The 17,551-nt window shown below is 41.3% G+C and overlaps 1 protein-coding gene across 1 annotated transcript; it reads right to left on the minus strand.

Annotated features, from left to right (window-relative positions):
* Window positions 1–7,192: 7,192 nt before the first annotated feature.
* Window positions 7,193–17,467, minus strand: slc25a10b (solute carrier family 25 member 10b). Its single transcript, XM_068592644.1, has 11 exons — window positions 16,935–17,467; window positions 12,668–12,787; window positions 12,037–12,151; window positions 11,867–11,915; window positions 11,737–11,778; window positions 11,602–11,645; window positions 11,443–11,513; window positions 10,654–10,746; window positions 10,497–10,574; window positions 10,330–10,386; window positions 7,193–9,777 (listed from the first exon to the last, which is right to left on the minus strand). The coding sequence occupies exons 1-11, from the start codon at window positions 17,022–17,024 to the stop codon at window positions 9,676–9,678; spliced, it is 861 nt and encodes a 286-aa protein (XP_068448745.1). The 5' UTR covers window positions 17,025–17,467; the 3' UTR covers window positions 7,193–9,675.
* Between the last annotated feature and the right edge of the window lie 84 nt (window positions 17,468–17,551).

Here is a 17,551-nt window from a genome sequence, read left to right on the forward strand (position 1 = left end):
AATGCTCAGGGTCAAACGAAGAACCTAAGAAAACGTGAAAATGTCCCACATTTGTTCCAGTTTGTTGAGAAAAAAGGGCAGAAACTTGCAGAGAATTCAGTTAATGCAGACTTAAATATGTTACAAACAGTTTTTTTTACCTAATTAATACTGAAACAACCATTACAGATGCATATGTTTACTTGCTGATTCAGTTATTTGTACATGCGCGATAATGGATGTAGTAAAAGATGCCGGGGCCTCATTGAGGATGTACATGCTGGGAGCCCAGATGTATGTGCTGCTGTATGTGCTCTGTGGAAGTGAGCAGACGAACAACAGAAGAAAAAAAAGACTATTCAAGGGCAACTGGTCAGCAGAATCTTTGTCTGGGTGTATCGTTGCATATTCCTGAGTAAAACTAGAATATAATTCCTCATAGAGCCAAGGCCTTCCCTTGAGATGTTTTCAAACCATCGTTTCAGGCTTGTTGCCATACAGTGTGATACGGTTCCAATTAATTATTTTGCCTTGAAGGTAAAGCAAGTGAATCTAAAGCCAACAGGCGTGAATGGGAATCCTTGTATGCAAATGTTCTGCGCTTACCTTTTGTCCAGCTGGCGTATAGTTCCCCCTCTCCTCACATTTCTAAGAAATATGTTTTTAATAGCACTTCGTTGTGTTGCTTTAACGCCCTTAACGTGAGACAGTGTGGCAACAATTTTTAAGTCCACATTTCCCCAAACGTCACTTTACAACATAGACAATGAAATAACCATGAACCACGAGTGTAGAGACGAAAATCATGGGAGCGAAAGGCTGAGAAACCACACCAGCACCCAGTTATTTATGGAAGTTTCACAGACACACATCACTTCAATAACACTTAAGAAGAAAACCTAATTAATGTCAGCTTGCACTCGTAGATCAGGCCTGGATATCCTTTTACATAGAGGTATGTATGCACCCGCATGTGTATCGGACCTGCCCACGAAGACACAGTCACGCTTTCTTCGTCTGTTCGGCCAATCCCTCTAATCCTCCTGACACTCACCCACACCTAAAACACACTAATTCACCATAATCACACACGCACACACACACACACACACACAACTTATATGTGTTACACAGGAGAAAACCTGCATGTAATTACATCAAACTATTTGTCTTGAAGCCCTGTGTCAGTTGTTTTTGGATTTGGTGACAGGAGAGCGACCGGTGTGTGGCTGCCGGGTCAAGAGGGATTTTCTCCCAGGTTATAAACCACAAACCTGATATCCATCCGAACACCGCTGATCAGAAAATAACTCATTGTGACACACACACACACAACACACACACACTCAGTGCCGGCTAACATCTGCAGCTCCCCTCTGTTTGTCCCACAGAGGGTGAGTTATGATCATTCACATATTCCTCCCGGCAGAAATACAACGAGAGTATGTCATAGAGACTTTTCTCCCTGTCGTACACCCAATTTATAACACTGTTTTTTGGCAGAAGCATCAGTCTTATTGGTTGTGATGAAGTCAGGGAAGTGTGGGGTGAAATATGGGTTCTGGTTTGTGTGCGTGAGAGAAAGAAACAACTCAGTTACACACTGCCCCTCTGGCATTTCTCATATACTCTTTTCCAACAATAAATATGTCTGATACACCCCTTTCTGCAGTTATGTTATTTTCTTTTCTTCCTCCACATGTAAACCTTTCTGATCCTTCTACGTCCTACACAAGGGAAATCACACATGAAGGTGATGTGGGATTTCAGTTTTGTGAACGGCATCTCTTAAAAAAACATATAATATTGCAATTTATGATTAATTTGTTTATTCACAGAGTGGTGCGGACTCTGTATAATTAATTACATTGAGGGTTGAAACAGGCACTTCACTCCCAGGTGTTCTGGTAAAGATGTTTTTTCTTTTTCTTTTCCAACTTTTAGTTGTCTCCGCAGCTATTTCCAATTGGTAATCAATAAAGCATTTCTGATTCAGATTCTCTTTCTTTCTCGCCGTGTGAAGGCAATAGATATAATTTGAATTTAGCTTTGAGCACCTAAAGATTTAGGCCTGATGCTACTGCAATGGTTCTTACTAAACACAGGATATCCATTCCTATCAAATACATGCTGACACCAACATAAAACTATACATTCCACAATAAAAAAAATGTTAAAAAGTAAAATGGAGGAAATATCCGCCAAGAAGCTTCCATAAAAAACAATTAAAACTTTCCAGGTTGCTTCCAACTGGCTGCAACAGATTTCCTGGTGACTGATGTGTCTGCAAAGCGTCCTCATCAACCATCTGACTGATGTGAAATGACATCTGCCCAAAAGTTGTAATATCTCTGTCTTTCAGTCTATTGATCACTTAAGTCATGACCATGTGAGCAGAATAATGAGAGCAGGAACTGACAGCCGGTTGAACTCCGTCCGTCTTCAGGGTCTTACATGTGAGGTACACGTGTGTGTCTTGATGTCAGATCATGTTTACATGTTGTGTTCAATAACAACTGCATCCTTGCTACAAAGTATCATTTAATGTATGCGTGTGTGTGTGTGTGTGTGTGTGTGTGTGTGTGTGTGTGTGTGTGTGTGAGAGAGAGTGTGTGTATATATACACACACAAACTGCTATAAAACCAGCTTTGTGCCAGCAGCCATCACGCAGGTGAACAAATTATAATTATTACAGCACTGACCTGGAGCTCTGAGTACTTGTATCATGTTTGTGTGGTTGTCAAGGTGGATGCCTTGTTGTTTTTCTACTGTTTGTATTCCTGCAAACCAAGTCTACCCTCGGGTACCAATAAAGTAACCAAACCAAACCAAAGCACATAAATATACAAAGGCAACTAGGTGATGTAAAACACACAGCATAAGTAATAAAGATAACCCTTATTTCAATGGACATTAAAAAGATAAAACAGAAACATAGGAGGATCAGGATGTAAGCGTTGTGGTGGTGTTCCGGCTTAATGCGATCAAATGTAAGCCAGCTTTTGCCCATTTCATTTTGGCCGTAATTGGCTCAGATTTATCTTGGGGGGAAAACAGCAGGCTGTGATCACAACACTGACACAATCCCCTTTTTAGTTGATACAGCACAGCAAACAGTTTCCTATTTGGACATCCAGTAGAGCAACATCAGCGTTCATTTTGAGTATTGTTTCAGGTGATCGGAAGAGTTTAAGTCCAATATATTCTCTCCTTCTAGCTCTTGCTCTCAGACTCCACACAGCTGCAGTGAAAGTGAACCAAACAGTAGTTGTGGGGCCAGAAAAAACGCTAGAAGAAGCTTTATAAGCTCTGAGTTGAGGGGAACTGCAGACCAGGCAGCTAAATATTTGTGGGTTCACAGAGTCCCATTACACAGCTTTTCTCACTTCATGATGACCTGTTATGCTCTATCAAGATCTCTGAATATAAGTTAATCACATTATAATTTATTAATAACAGTCTACGGTTACATTTTGGACCTTGTTCAACAGCTAAAAGCTAACTGTCTGCTCACTGTTGGTCCGAGGTCAATAATTCTCTGTGTATTTATTATTAAGTGACCACTTTCACATTCTGCAAAATTGACAATATATATTGGTTTGTGGAGCTTTTACTGAGTTGTAGCTACACTTACCTTTGTGTATTATATATCTAGGGAAATACAACTTTTTGTATTTTTATAATCAAGACAGGCAGACCTTTGAAAGCACATTATCTCTCCCATATGCATGTCATACAAGTGTTAACAGGTGAAAAGAACCTGATAAAAGGGTTATAAGAGCAGACAGTACAACATTGGGAAGTTGATATATTGACAGAGCCAATAGGAGCGTAAAGCAGATTTCCAGTCGGCTACCAAACGTCCTGCCGCCGCTCACGGAGACTGTTGGTATTGCATCTGAATAACAAGCCCACAAGACTATATAAAAGTCCTTAAAACATAGTTAATCATCAGCATGAGGTGAAATACATTTTAATTATAATCCCTTGAAATGGTTAAAACATTAAAAAATAGGTGACTGCATCTTTTGTGGGTGAGGCTGGACTTTGGCTCTTGTTTCAACACAGTATTTGCTCTCCGGGGCCGGAGCCCGACCTCTGCCCTGAGCTGAAGGTCTGAGACGAGCTGTGACTCATTTACCTACAAGTCCCATGCCGCGGTCATTAATAAACGTCCATGAATTTGAATATGTCCTTCTAAAGTAGTTAACTGACTCAATATGTATTGATCAATCATTAAATTACCAGCCTGTACTGAGGGTTGAATCATTTTTCTTTACCTCAGAGTTGGTTTGAGTTGTTTGATGCTCAGTGTGTTGGTCTGTCTCGTTTGTTACTGCTGGAGTTCTGATAACATCTGTCTCTGTTTTACTCGAATAAAGTGACTTGAAAACCCAACTTGAGTGACTCATCCAAACTTGAGTAAGTAAAAAGAGTAAAAGTCTTTAATCTCTATCAGTGCTTGTGAAGTTTATTGGAAACAGCTGGTGCTGATTAGCTAATACAAGAAGGACTTCCATGCTCTTGCTGAACTAATGATGCTACTCTTAATTTCTGACAAGCACATTGAGTATAATTAAGTAAGAAATGTATTTTACTCTAAAAGGTGAGGGGTGGTTATACACTCAAGGAGAACACAGGGACACGATGGGAAAGGTTTAAATAGTTTAACTGTAAATTAAAAGGGGGGCGACGACGACAAATACGCGCCGCCGGACGGCTCGAGTCCCGCCTGGCATTACATCTTACCCGGATACAAAAGATATGTTTTTCTCATTGGCTGTAGCCTATTTCTTCTTCTTTTTTTGATTGGCTGATGAGTAGCTCCTCATGGGGGGCTTGATTCCTCCGTGGTGAGGGCAGCGCGCGACCAGGCCATGCCTGCACGCTGCGGCACGTTAAATAGCCTGGAGGTTTTTTTCAGCTTGAGAAATACGATGTGTGGCGGGAAGGCGCGATTTAAGACCGAAATGCGCGACACTTGAGGGCCATGCAAGACTGTTGCTGCAGATTACCACTGAGGGCCGTCACCGGCAGAGAGGGAGAGACGAGCCACGGCGTTTATACACTGTGGTTGATGAGGCTGATGGAAGGCAGGTGTGTGCCGGACGGGCGGAGCGATGATGAAGCCCGCAGGTGAGTGAAAGTAGGGCCGCCAGCTGAGTCAGGGAAACAAAAATACACACATGAACGAACGGGGCAGACAGACACAGACGAGAGGGTAACACAAAGGAGAAGACTGGGAAACACAAAACCTTATCCCAATGACCTCAAAGGTACATGTGACATATTTGGTGGCGTCTAGCAATTTGGTTGCAGATTGGGATCAACGAACCACCCTTTCAATCGCTCTTCATTTCCCGAGACTGCAATAGCGTGAGCTGCTAAGTGCAATACTGTGGTAACGCTACTTGCCTCGCTGAAAGTCCTTACTTTAATAACATTATTTTAAGAACAAGCAGTTTCACAAAAAAAGCTACAGTGGCCTTCAGGTACGTACAAATGTTTCAGGCTCTCTCTGCTAGTGTTTGGTTTGTCCGTTCTGGGCTTCTGTAGAAACAATATAAAGAGGACCAGCTCCTTCTGTAGAAATTAACAGCTCATTCTCAGGTAACCATTCTTAGTTTCAGGTGATTAAGCACTAATGATGTTCCATCACTGACTTTAAACAGCTGATCTCTATTTCACAGTTTGACACCCACTTAAACTGCTGAATTTAAAATCTTGAGGAGGCCATGTGTGTTCCTCCTTTAGTCAAAGTTGCATCTTAGCTTAGCTGTTTTAACAACATGAATGAAACTCATGTCTGACCCTGTGGTACGGTCCTTCATTGGAGCTCAAACATGTTAATAAGGGAATGTTTTTTTCCCTCTTCAGAGTCTTGTTGGTAAAAGGGTGAAGAACAGGAATTAAACATTTGTAGATGTGATGACACTTTAGGCAGAGCATGTAGCAGTAAATGTAAAATGTTTTTCTTTGCCTTTTTAAACTCAACTAAATTACACTGACACCTGCCAAGTGAAAATTGCACAAGTGTTCGTATTGCCTTCTCCTGAACAAAGATCTAACCCTCTTTGAATTCAGTCATCTGTGGTCTGTGTGTTTTTGTATTCAACAAAATATGCCTCTAACATTAAAAGTTGCAGCACCATTTCTATGTTCTTGTTTGATTCAATACTGGTAATGCCATTTTGTTATACCAAATGGGAACATTTTTGTCAGGCACCTGCAAATAAAGCATTTGTGTTTTAGTAATTTGAATATACAGTACAATAAAGTCAAAAAGTCAAAATCACTTTTGAAATTGAATTCTGTCTTCAGCCGGAAAGTTGTAGCTCTCTCTGTTAGAGAAGAAATCTGAGATGCTTTTCAGAGTTTGTATCACAGAAGCTGTATCTTTTTTTTAATGTTGATTATGTATTCTCCAGTTCAACATGTTTTACTGGTTTGTTTTCAGACTGAACTTAAACTCAAAATAATCAAAATCTTTAATTCTTCCTTCTCGCATGAGAAAATATGATTTCAGCTCCTGAAACCTGATTTGCTTGATTTGTTAATGTGGTTAATAGGATGATGGTTCCTCCTAAAATCAAGGCACATTTCTGAAAAGACTTTTTAAGGCCCGCAGCCCGACTCTCCTTTTCACTGCACTCAGGCGGCGTAGCTCAGAAATTCCCACACGCACATGTGATGGTAGAATTGAGCGCACTGTCATTAATACTTTGCATGTGATGGTATTAATAAAACAATGTTCATATAGGTGGATTAACAGAGCCACATGGCCACCATTCATCATTACAGCTGAATACCACCTCTTAACCATGGATGGTCATGTCACAGGGTGCAGGCTGGGAGGCCTTAACTCTGCACAATAAGAACAGAGGTCTGTTGGCTGGTGAAAAAGACCAGCGGAGCTGACTTTAAAGTGTGTCTTTGTTCGGAGGCCAAATCCTGGTGAAGCTGTTAGTCTTCAGTTCAGCATCAGTTGAGCTTGCGGCTACAGAAAACAAAGATCACGGTTGGCTCTCATTACATGATGTACCACCGATTAGGGCTAGCTGCTTTACAGAAATTGTCAAACTAATTTTCTAAATATGGAGTTTACATCCAAAATAAGCGTAGAGCCTGACTATTACCAAAGTAGACATTGAAACACCACACAAACATTTTTCATTAGTATTTTAATTCCAAAATCAAATAGTAGTCTACAAAATATATATTCACATCACCCAGATCTGTGGGTCCCTCCAGTTACATGTCAGTGCACATGAATAAAGCTGGGTTATTAGTCATGGCGGATCTACAGTACCTCAGTGTTGAGGGACGCGTGAGCATTACAACATGCAGGGTCACATTATATAAGGTTGCTCTCAGCATATGGCTCTTATTTTTTATAAACGCATCCTTGGTTGAAGGCGCAGGGCTTTGAAGTATTCCCAAGAGAGCATAGTTGAGGTGGTTGGCATACACTGCCCCCTGGAGGACACACACTGTAAGGCAACTTGACGAGGTCTTCGTCAAGAGAGCAGCAGGCACAGTACAGAGAATGCTTTGTATCACTGAACCAAGGCGTAACTCATCGGACAATAACTGGCACTCAACATGTCAAACACATTACACATTGACCTCAACTGGGAAGAGGGTTGCAAAATTCCGGGAATATTCAAAGTTGGAAACTTTCCACGGGAATTAACGGGAATATACGGGAATTATTGGACATTAATTGGAAATGTTGGGGTAATTTAACTGTATTTACCTCGTCATAAGCAGACATGCATGCAAACATTTATAATACAACTTTTAAAAATTACTTTTTTGACATTCCAAAAGCTGCGAATAATGGTGATGGTGTACTTTTGTGTGGATTGACATACGTCCTACTCTCACTGCTGTAACAAGTCCACTGTATACAAATAAACTTGGTATTAAAATGAACATGGCTTCAGTTTACCAAGTAATCAATATGCTCATGACAAACAGTGTTGGGAAAGTTGATTTTCTACATGAACTAGTTCAGTTCATAGTCCATAATTAAAAATTTTGAACTAAGTTCACAGCTGCAAAAAATTAACTACTTCAGTTGTTTTTTTCAAAATATTGCGAGCTGTAATTGAAATATGTGTCTGCAATACTGCTCTTAGCCTCTAGGCAACTTTGCGCTCTCACACTTGCCAGGCATCAGGCTGAAACGTTTAGACGTGACACTGATGACAAAAACATTTAAAAACACAACGTTTTATGTTGTCATCTATGTTTGTGGCGGACAATGCGTCCAACAAGATGCATTCAGGGTCCAGCTGAGCTCGGCCTACATAGTCTTGTTCTCAACTACATTTAAGGTCCCTGTTATATGCTTTTGCAAAAAACTTAGGCACATTTCTTTTTTTTCAAAATTCCCAAAATTTCCCGTGGAAACTTTCCGGAAATTTACTGGAAAATTTCTGCCCCCTTTGCAACCCTAACTGGGACCAGTGACATTGTGAACTCAACACATCTCATTCTTTACTTTTAGAGCACGTTACAGTATGCAGCAGGTTAGTCAAGGATATTAATAAAGTGCCTTATAAAACAGCATCCTGAGTCATAAAGTCTGACATGCACTCAGCAACATAAAACAGTAACATTGCAAATTGGAAATGCTACATGTACACTCGTACAGTCCAGCAGTCCTCTACAAGCAGCTCTATTCATACAGCATAAGAACTTTTAAGAGTTAAAGTGGTCATCCAGAATTTCACTGGGACTGGAAAAAAAGAGATAATACCAAATGTACTTTTGCCAGTCTGCTCTTTACGCTTCACAGTTTCCCCACAAACTCCCTCCTAACTTAAAAACACAAGACAAAAACAAACTTGGTCCTCTTCTGTAAAAGATTAAAGCGTGAAACAATTAAAGAGGAATTCGGAATGAAGTATCGGGTCAAAGGTAACCACATTTCAACCTGCTCGTAGTTGATTTACAGTTATAAAATGTGAATTTAGTGAAGAAAAAGCAAACGCATGAGCCGTTTAATTCAGGGTGCATCACATAGGTTTACCAGTTGGGAATGATTACTATGTGACTACGTACGTTTCTTCAGTCATATTTTTGTGAAACAGTATGGATTGGAAAAGATGGCACTGATGAAAAGGCGACATTGTTTGTTTGCACTTTGTAGTTCTGCTATATCTCAAACTCTGTCCTGGTCTTCCATGACAGCAACGAGGCGTTGCAGAGGAAACACATTTATGACACTAACTTTGTAAGCCCCGAAGGCGCCGCACACCGCTGGTGAACTGGGCTTAAGTTAAATCACAAAATCAGATTTTTAATTAGTTCAAATTAGCACTTTATCTCAATAAGTCTAACTACATTGAACATCCGCCAGAGATAATATTTTATCTTCACTCTAAATCCGGCAGGTCACCCTCATACCCCATTTGAAGCAGCTTCACATTTAGCACGTTCGTTCTTATATTGATAATCTAAGGAGGAAATAGTTAGTTCTAGTGTTTGTTCTTTCTATCGGTTGGTGCTCATAATAATCATAGGAGGTAGAGCAAACAGGAGAAGAAAAACATGCACATGTCCAAAATAAACTGCACATTTCTTCCCTTCTTTTCTTGTTAAAGCCAGGAGTAGAGTGACGGCGGGCTGTTGGGTGGCAGTGTTGATGTCGGGCGGGGGTCGAAGAGCGGCTCGTCACAAAGCGTGCTCAGGAGATGATGCGAATGCCAAAGTATTTCTTGAGCTGCTCCAGGAAGATGAAGGTGAGCACTGTGTGAGGAATCAAGCGGATCCCTGCGGGGACGAGGCCCTACAACAGAAATGTGCGTTAGATTACCAAAGTTTTCTCACATCACATCTATCAGTTTAGAGCTGCCGAGCCTAACTGTACTGTAGCAGAAAACAGGTTCTTCATCATAAAGGTGGATTGCCCGCCGCTGTAAAAGCAGGCCATTTATCACACTTGACATGCAGCCAGCATGGCTTTTAATTTAAAGTTAAAGTACAACTTTTGCTATTAAAAATATTCATGTGATTTGTCAGATTTGCTGTTACATATAAAATTCACCACCTCATGTGGTTGTGTTGAAGGTAAATATACACTATTGAAGCAAATAATCCCTCCCTGTGGGCCATCTGCATGTTATCAGTGGCGTTAGAGGAAGAAATGATCAAACCCTTTAGCATCCAATCTTGACCATTGTGAGTTTTTAAGCTGCTCAAAGTGCTGCAGCTCAAAAGAAGAGACAAGTGTCCATGCTTCTTAATATATTTCACATTGAATATATTTATAGTGTTTGGATTAGATGTTTTTCCCTTGCTTTCTTAACCTCTAAATAACCTCAGTGTGTCGTTGTTGTACCTTGTAAAATGCCATGGGACCAAGCTTGGCAGTTTCTCTTAAACAGTGTGACACCCCCTGAAGAGAGAGATTAGAAGGAACGCTGAGGAATGAAGAGGATGGGCAAACAGAAACAGACTAATGAAAGGATTAGAGCAGCCGATGACCAGAGGGGTCGATCCACTCACTGTGTACTCTCCCTTTGAGCTCATCAGCCTCGTCTTTAGGACATCCAGAGGTTGGCACAAGAATGTAGCACAGCCTCCCTGCAGAGGAACGAGGTATCAGTTGACAGAACTGACTCAAGGAGGCTCCCGGGGCACACAAATACAACCTGATACTCACAGCAATGGAGCTGGAAACAAAGTGTGTGAGTATGTTATCTCCCATCATGCCTGTTCCCAGCACCAGCTGCTTGGCCTGGTCGTAACACGCCAACTAAACACAAGAGGGGGAAGGAAAGATTTGTGTCATTCCGATGATCAATCTCCTCTCTTTACACCCCAAAGCTGACTGAAGCTCTCTCTCTCTCTTTCTCTCTCTCTCTCTATGCACAGGTCAGAAATATTTTGACGGACAACTACAAAGCTGCATGTTCTGGCATTTGAAGAAAGAACTATAACATTTAATACAATCAGGGGACATCTGACATGTTTTTGTATTGCAGTTACATTAAAACAGTCTGTAGGCAACAATCAACTTGTAATATTTTACATTACATGTGATCTATGTTGTACCTTATTGTGTAGTACACAGTTAATCCATATACAGGCGTTGACATCAAACTAATTGGATGTATCTGTGCTACACGCTGGAGTAAATGTCCTGTGGATATGCACAGATTTTTACCAATGATTTAATGCATTGTTTAAACTATTCATCTTGGAAATTGATTCAGCATTAATGTTTAATTGATTTAACTCAATGTATTCTCATTATCTTTTTTAAAAAAAAGACTCACCGCTGGATTCTGATACCATTTTACGCAATTAATACCTCCGTAATGTTCCGAGAGGAATCTAAATTGTGATCGTGTCAGCCCAGGAAGAATAAACTACATTACAAACGTAAAGAAACAGACGTGGCGCTTCCCTGCAGGCATTCAAGGGGACGCTTTGAACATTGGTGACTTGCCTGTCCCACGGTGACCATCGCTCCTCTGCTGGATGCCATGGTGGCTCCTGAGAACATTCTCCTGAGACCCTCTGTGGGCCGAGACGCAGGTCAGATACGACGGCACTGTGTTGCCTGACATGAGGTCTCTCACACACAATATTGCCTATATGGCTTTACCTTCTCTGAAGACCCTGAAGAGGCCGTCGATGGCATGTTTGTAGCTGAAAGAAAGAAGGTTGAGGGTAAAATTACAATAACAGATTTAGATTGTCTACAGCAAACATTTTAGCTTCAGTGAGTAACAAGACTCACTTTCTCCTCCGTTCTGGTGGCATTTTCATGTCATTCTGCATCCTAGAAATGAGAAAAAAAGTGAAGTTTGTTTTGAATAATTAGAATTGTGTACATGTTAATGATGATTCAAGTTATCACGGTCTATTACCTGACATTCACCAAGTCTGCTGGCGAGCCAACAAACCCACCAGTGAAACCTGTTTGTAGAGAAAGCACACAATCCTGTATAGGTAACTAACTGTGTGTGTCTGTGTGTGCATGTGCGTCTGCGTGTGTGTGTTTTAAAAGAGAAGTGAAGCAGAATGTGTGTGTTCTCACCACCGAAGGCTCCCAGCAAGACCTTCTGGTAAAAAGGCATTGGGCCCTGGCTTGTGCTGCCCATCATGTCTCTCACTGTCTCATAGATTGCAAATCTGGTGAGCGAATAGGACATCTGAGAGGAGAAGAGAAAATAATGAGTATCCTTACTCTTCTTACTATTTTAATTTGTCTTTTTTTCCAACCACTAGGAGGAGCCTTTGACAACACAACCTGTACTATACTCATCGAAAACAAAGTTTTAGAGGAGTTTTGATCATTTAAAAAGGTCTGTGAGCAGAAACCAAACATAATGCACTATTTAAAAATATATAAAACGTATTCTACTCTTCTTCATACAGCGGCTGTGATTACAACTTTTCTTTCTTCCTCACATCAGTGCACTGACTCTCCTACAATATACAGACCTGCTGAACACTATGCTGTCCTCCTACGATTCATAAAAAAACAGCCCATTGGTGAATTGATATTATCTCACTAAGACAAAAGATACATCCTCTTTAATGGCATTAGAAAAGTTACCCAAAAGCCTGTTCTTCTTTGGATCTTTGTACTTTACAAACTAATGAATATAACAACATACACAGGCTTAAAAACAGTCTTGGGCTTGCACACACAAAGACACACATACCTGTCTACACAGGGAGGCAGAGAGGCCACTGTAAAGAGCCAGCACGCCGTCGCTCTTCACCACATGAATGGCCATCCCCATCATCCTCTGCTTCACTTCCTGCTGTGTCTGCAGGTGTACCTGGAAGGACAGCCATGTATTCAATACCAAGTAAGACACTGTGGTGGCTAAGAAAACATCAACACAGACGCAACAACCTTCAGGAACTTTTTTTACGGGGTAAGACGCCAGCTGGGCAACTAAATGTGTCAAGAGGCTCCATGTGTCATGTCTTTAAAAGGGCACATGGATTTAGTGTTGCACTTTGATAATGTTGGGACACAAATGAAAAAAGACAATGGCCACATTCTTGACGGAAGAAGATATCCTGATTTCTTTTTTTTGTGTGGGTCAAATAAAAAAATAAATAAAACCGAATCCTACACTTCCCATAGTGCAACTCAATGCCATCTGTACTTAGACCCTTGCTGTCTAAAGTAAACACACATGCCTTTCAAACTCCATACATCCTGTTTGAAACGCAAGTTCAGAAAATAAAAAAAGGAGCTTCTTCAGGGTCACAGAAATGTTCTCACAGGCTGCGTAATACTGACCACTAGAATAAAAAAAAGGAGTTAATTAAGTTAATTAATATGTTATAACACACAAACATGTTGTTAATCTCCACTGTCGTCAGCAGCGCTACAGTGTGGACTTTGTCCTCTGGTCTAATCTGTTTGGGTTTTAAGGCCACTAAATCCTTCAAATTACAATGTTTAAAATGTTATTGCATCATATTTACATAATGTTTCCCTTCATCTTGTCCAAAGGAACACGAATGTCACTATAAGAGTTTACGACCGACGAAAAGGCATGTATGTACGTCCACAAGCCTGGGAGCTATCGTGGCTAAGAATCCAGTAATAAATCCTCCAAAATGTACTCCTCTGAAACTGTCTATGATATGTGATAAGACACAATCTCATTTTGAGCTAGGATTCACATTGTGGGGGGAAGAAATATATAAATATATATATATATATATATATATATATATAAATATATATATATATATATATATATATATATATATATATATATATATATATATATTTAAGGGAGTATAATCTAGACATATTGAGTAAAAACTCTGCTATAACTCTGAGCAATTCTGTTAAACTCGTATAAAGGGAACCACAAACTGTTTAGCAGCAAATTGAGTACAGGAACACAGCGCGCACGCACACACATGCACACATGCAGACGCATGGTGAAATATATCACCCAGATGATAGGTGTCTGGCTAAAAGAGTTTTTTCAGGTGAGGTCAGACTAGTCCTGTTCAAGACAGCAATAGAGCAGCTTATCTGATGTAATGGTTACCTGAGTTAACACAAAAGAAGAAACCAATAAACCATGACTCGGCAAACATTGCCATGCGCTATGTTTGTTTGGTTAATCCCTACTTCCCTGCTGAAAACCATATTCGCATAATCTCGCTCCTCTAAATTACATTTCAGTCCCTCTAAATTGTGACGCTTTGCTGTTCCACTCTCACAGGAATGTGATAATTGTGCAGTATTACGGAGGCCATTGCTACAAAGTCATCTTCTGCTTACAGAAAACAACTTAACCATCGTCATCCGAATTTAACATTTAATGTCGCCCTTTGTTTTGTATATCATTTGAGCCGTTGTTGCTCAAGCAGTGATGAGAGGCGTTGCGACTCAGACCGCGCTTGCGGCACGGAGAAATTTGCAATAGCAGCTGAAATTTGCTTAACGTTATGCAAACGTAAAATGAGGAGTTCTCAATTTGTTTGCACAGTAGTCTTTCACGTATTCTCACATTTTGGAAACTCCCTTTTACCAACTAAAGCGCACCCGGATGAAAGCACTAGTCCTGATAGATCCCTATCAGGACTAGTCTACATTGTTACATTCCTCATCTGACTGCTACTGAAGCAGTTTGATTGGGGTAAAACCACATGACCGGTGCAGTGTTTAAGTATTTGGACAGTGACACATTTCTTTGTTCTACTGGGTCTCTACTGTACAGCACAATGGACCTGAAGGAAAACAATGACTGAGGTTCAAGTGCTGACTCTAAGCCTTCAGATACTGCGTAAGGTGCAGAAGGGAACGTTACTTATTGTAGTTTGACTTGTTTTTAGTACACATGAACTCCCTCCCAAATCCAAAAACTAGAGTGTTCACACTCAAATGTGTGATGTCATCTGATATAACGAGTGGAGCTGCTCCATCGATAATAAATAGTGAAAAATGTATTGGAAGACATGGAGAACCCAGGAGAATGTTCTTCAGTTTCACAACTAAGAACATTATAATAGAGTAGAAACATGCTTTGTATAAAAAGAAAACATCCATTCTGTGAGTCAACAAAAAACAGCCTCCCATGCATTGTATATGGAGCCGACGTCACACGTTTGAGACTTTCTCTGTGGTTCCTGCCATGGAAATAACATATTGGAATTATTCATTTAGTAAATATATAAATTGAGGGAATATGGAGAGAAAAAAAGACACTCCTTATATGTGTAGAACTTGCTTGACAAGTTCTACACATTTGACATTGTATTTTTTTTAAGGTTTTCTTCAGTATCAAAGTAATCTAGTGATAGGTGTCACTGCAGACACAAGTACGCAGCTAGCAGGAGCTGCTAGTAGCTGCTAGTAGCTAATTCTGCCGACTGTTAATGGTGCCAATTTTCCAAAAACAAGGCTCAAGTTGAAGGAACTTTTTTTTTTTAATTTTTAGGGATTTGAAATTATGTCATTTGCAAAATGTAGCTCAAACTGCAGTGGTTTCAATTCAAATCCTCTTCTTTAAGCCGATGTAAGTCGGTCTTGGATTTTAAGACGATCTGAAAGTGATGCATATCAGAACTTTTTTTCTATTCTTTAATATATTTGTAAGGATAGAGACCAGAGCGATACTGGCTTGTTGAAATCATGTCTGTAGTAAAGACAGGGAAGAGTTGTACTACAATGTGATGATTAGCAGCCTCGTCGACATAATTACCCACAGCATGACTGCCTCAGGAGCCTCTAGCATTATAAGAGTCATGTGCAGCGGTCTTCAATTCAAATGCCTGGACAGTAAATTTAGGAAGAATTTTTGCCATTTGGCGTCCTGATTTAGTCGTCTGTGCATCTTGCATATTAGATTGTATATTGGAGTTACTCATTGTACTGAATAAAACACTACTCCTCCTCCTCTGTGCATCACAGCGAGGCAAAAATTAACAAGAGTGAACATGCACGACCTCTCACACACACACACACACACACACACACACACACACACACACACACACACACACACACACACACACACACACACAGAGCTATGCTCTATGAACTCATGCAATTGCTTTTCTTCATTTTCTGGCTGGTTTCGTGATTTGGAGCGTGTCATGGTAAAACTTTTTGAAATAGTGACACTCACACTTGTTCCTCGGGCGTTTGGAAGGAGACGTGAGTTTCTAAAACGTTTCTGCTTTTTTTTTTTTTTTTAATTGCCACAGTGAGTTAACGGCGATCTGGCTTTTTTGTTGTTCCTTAACGTCATTATCTTCCGTCTGGATCGACAGGTGATGAGTTTCATTTTCACACGATGATCTTTAGACTTTCGCTTCAATCTTAATCTTTTAAACTGCTGCTGAATTAGTTTGACATCCCGGATATATCCCTCAAAACACATATAGGAAATCCTTTAGTCTGCATCTCTGTGAAAAAAAAATAATATTTGCAGCACTTAGTGGCAGTGTGGGTACTGATAGTAACATCTGACGGTTTGACAGAGTTGCCGCTGGGGGCGGGGCTTAGCGAAGGGTCAATTGCAACATTGTAGGCTATTTGTCTCAATAAAACATTCTTGGATAGCAAACTATGGCTGGATTGGGCTATTCTGTGTACTTTCACAAGAATACAGCAATGACTTCCCTCCATAATTTGCGGTCACTGGTAGCTGGGCTAACAAGCTATCACTTGTCCTAACCTGTGCCCTATTTTTGAACAGCCTTGGCCATCCTGATGCACATTACAGTGATGCCATAGAAGACATGTGATACCTCGGACTATGGCCCGGCACTCTCAAAGCTCACTGCAGCGAACACGCACGCTGATCTATAACAGTAACACGATGAGTAGTCAGGAGGTTAATAACTGTAATCCACCCTGCTGAGGGTCTACTGCTGGAAACAGCTGTCGCCTGGTCTGCAGGCCTCGCGCCTGCAAACACTAGCCATCCGTTGCCCTCGGCTCACCTTCAGCAGGTCCAGAGGATGCGTGCAGCAGGCAGCTCCGCATGACGCCAGACCCCCGAAATACCACCGCGACATCCGTTTCTCGGTCATGGCTGCGCGCTCTGCCGTGGTCCGACGCTGCTCCAGCGGCGACTCTCTTCCTCCCCGGGCCGCCTAAGACGTGCTGTCCGCCCGCTCGGTCGGCTTCCTGGCTGCTCTCGCAGGGCACAACTGTCGGCAGCGAGTCGAGTGGACACGAGCGACCTCGTTACTCTTCAATCATTACGAGCAGAGCGCCGGGGGACTTTGGGCGCCTGCAGCACCGTGCGCGCTCGCGCCACATAACGTGCGTGCACTGTAAAAAAAAAAAAAAACACGAGGTGTGTGCGCTTGTCTGCTGTGTGCTTGGGCCACCGTGTGCAATAGGAAGCGGAGAAGAGCGCAGCCAATTGCCACCGTGGACGGCGGAGCTGCCTACCCGCCCCGAGACCCGAGCTCCAAAGGTCGAGAGCGGGGTTTGAGAATGCTAAAGCCCCGAGCAGCGCCGAGCAAAGTCACACACAGCGGCCACCTTCACCTCTACGAACTGTCACGCCAGGTTTAAAGTTATACGTGTCACCGTTCCTGCAGCGGTGGAG

Source organism: Clinocottus analis, unplaced genomic scaffold, assembly GCF_023055335.1.
Source record: "Clinocottus analis isolate CAN_PGR_092001 unplaced genomic scaffold, fCliAna1.0.p SCAF_27, whole genome shotgun sequence".
Lineage (NCBI taxonomy): Eukaryota > Metazoa > Chordata > Actinopteri > Perciformes > Cottidae > Clinocottus > Clinocottus analis.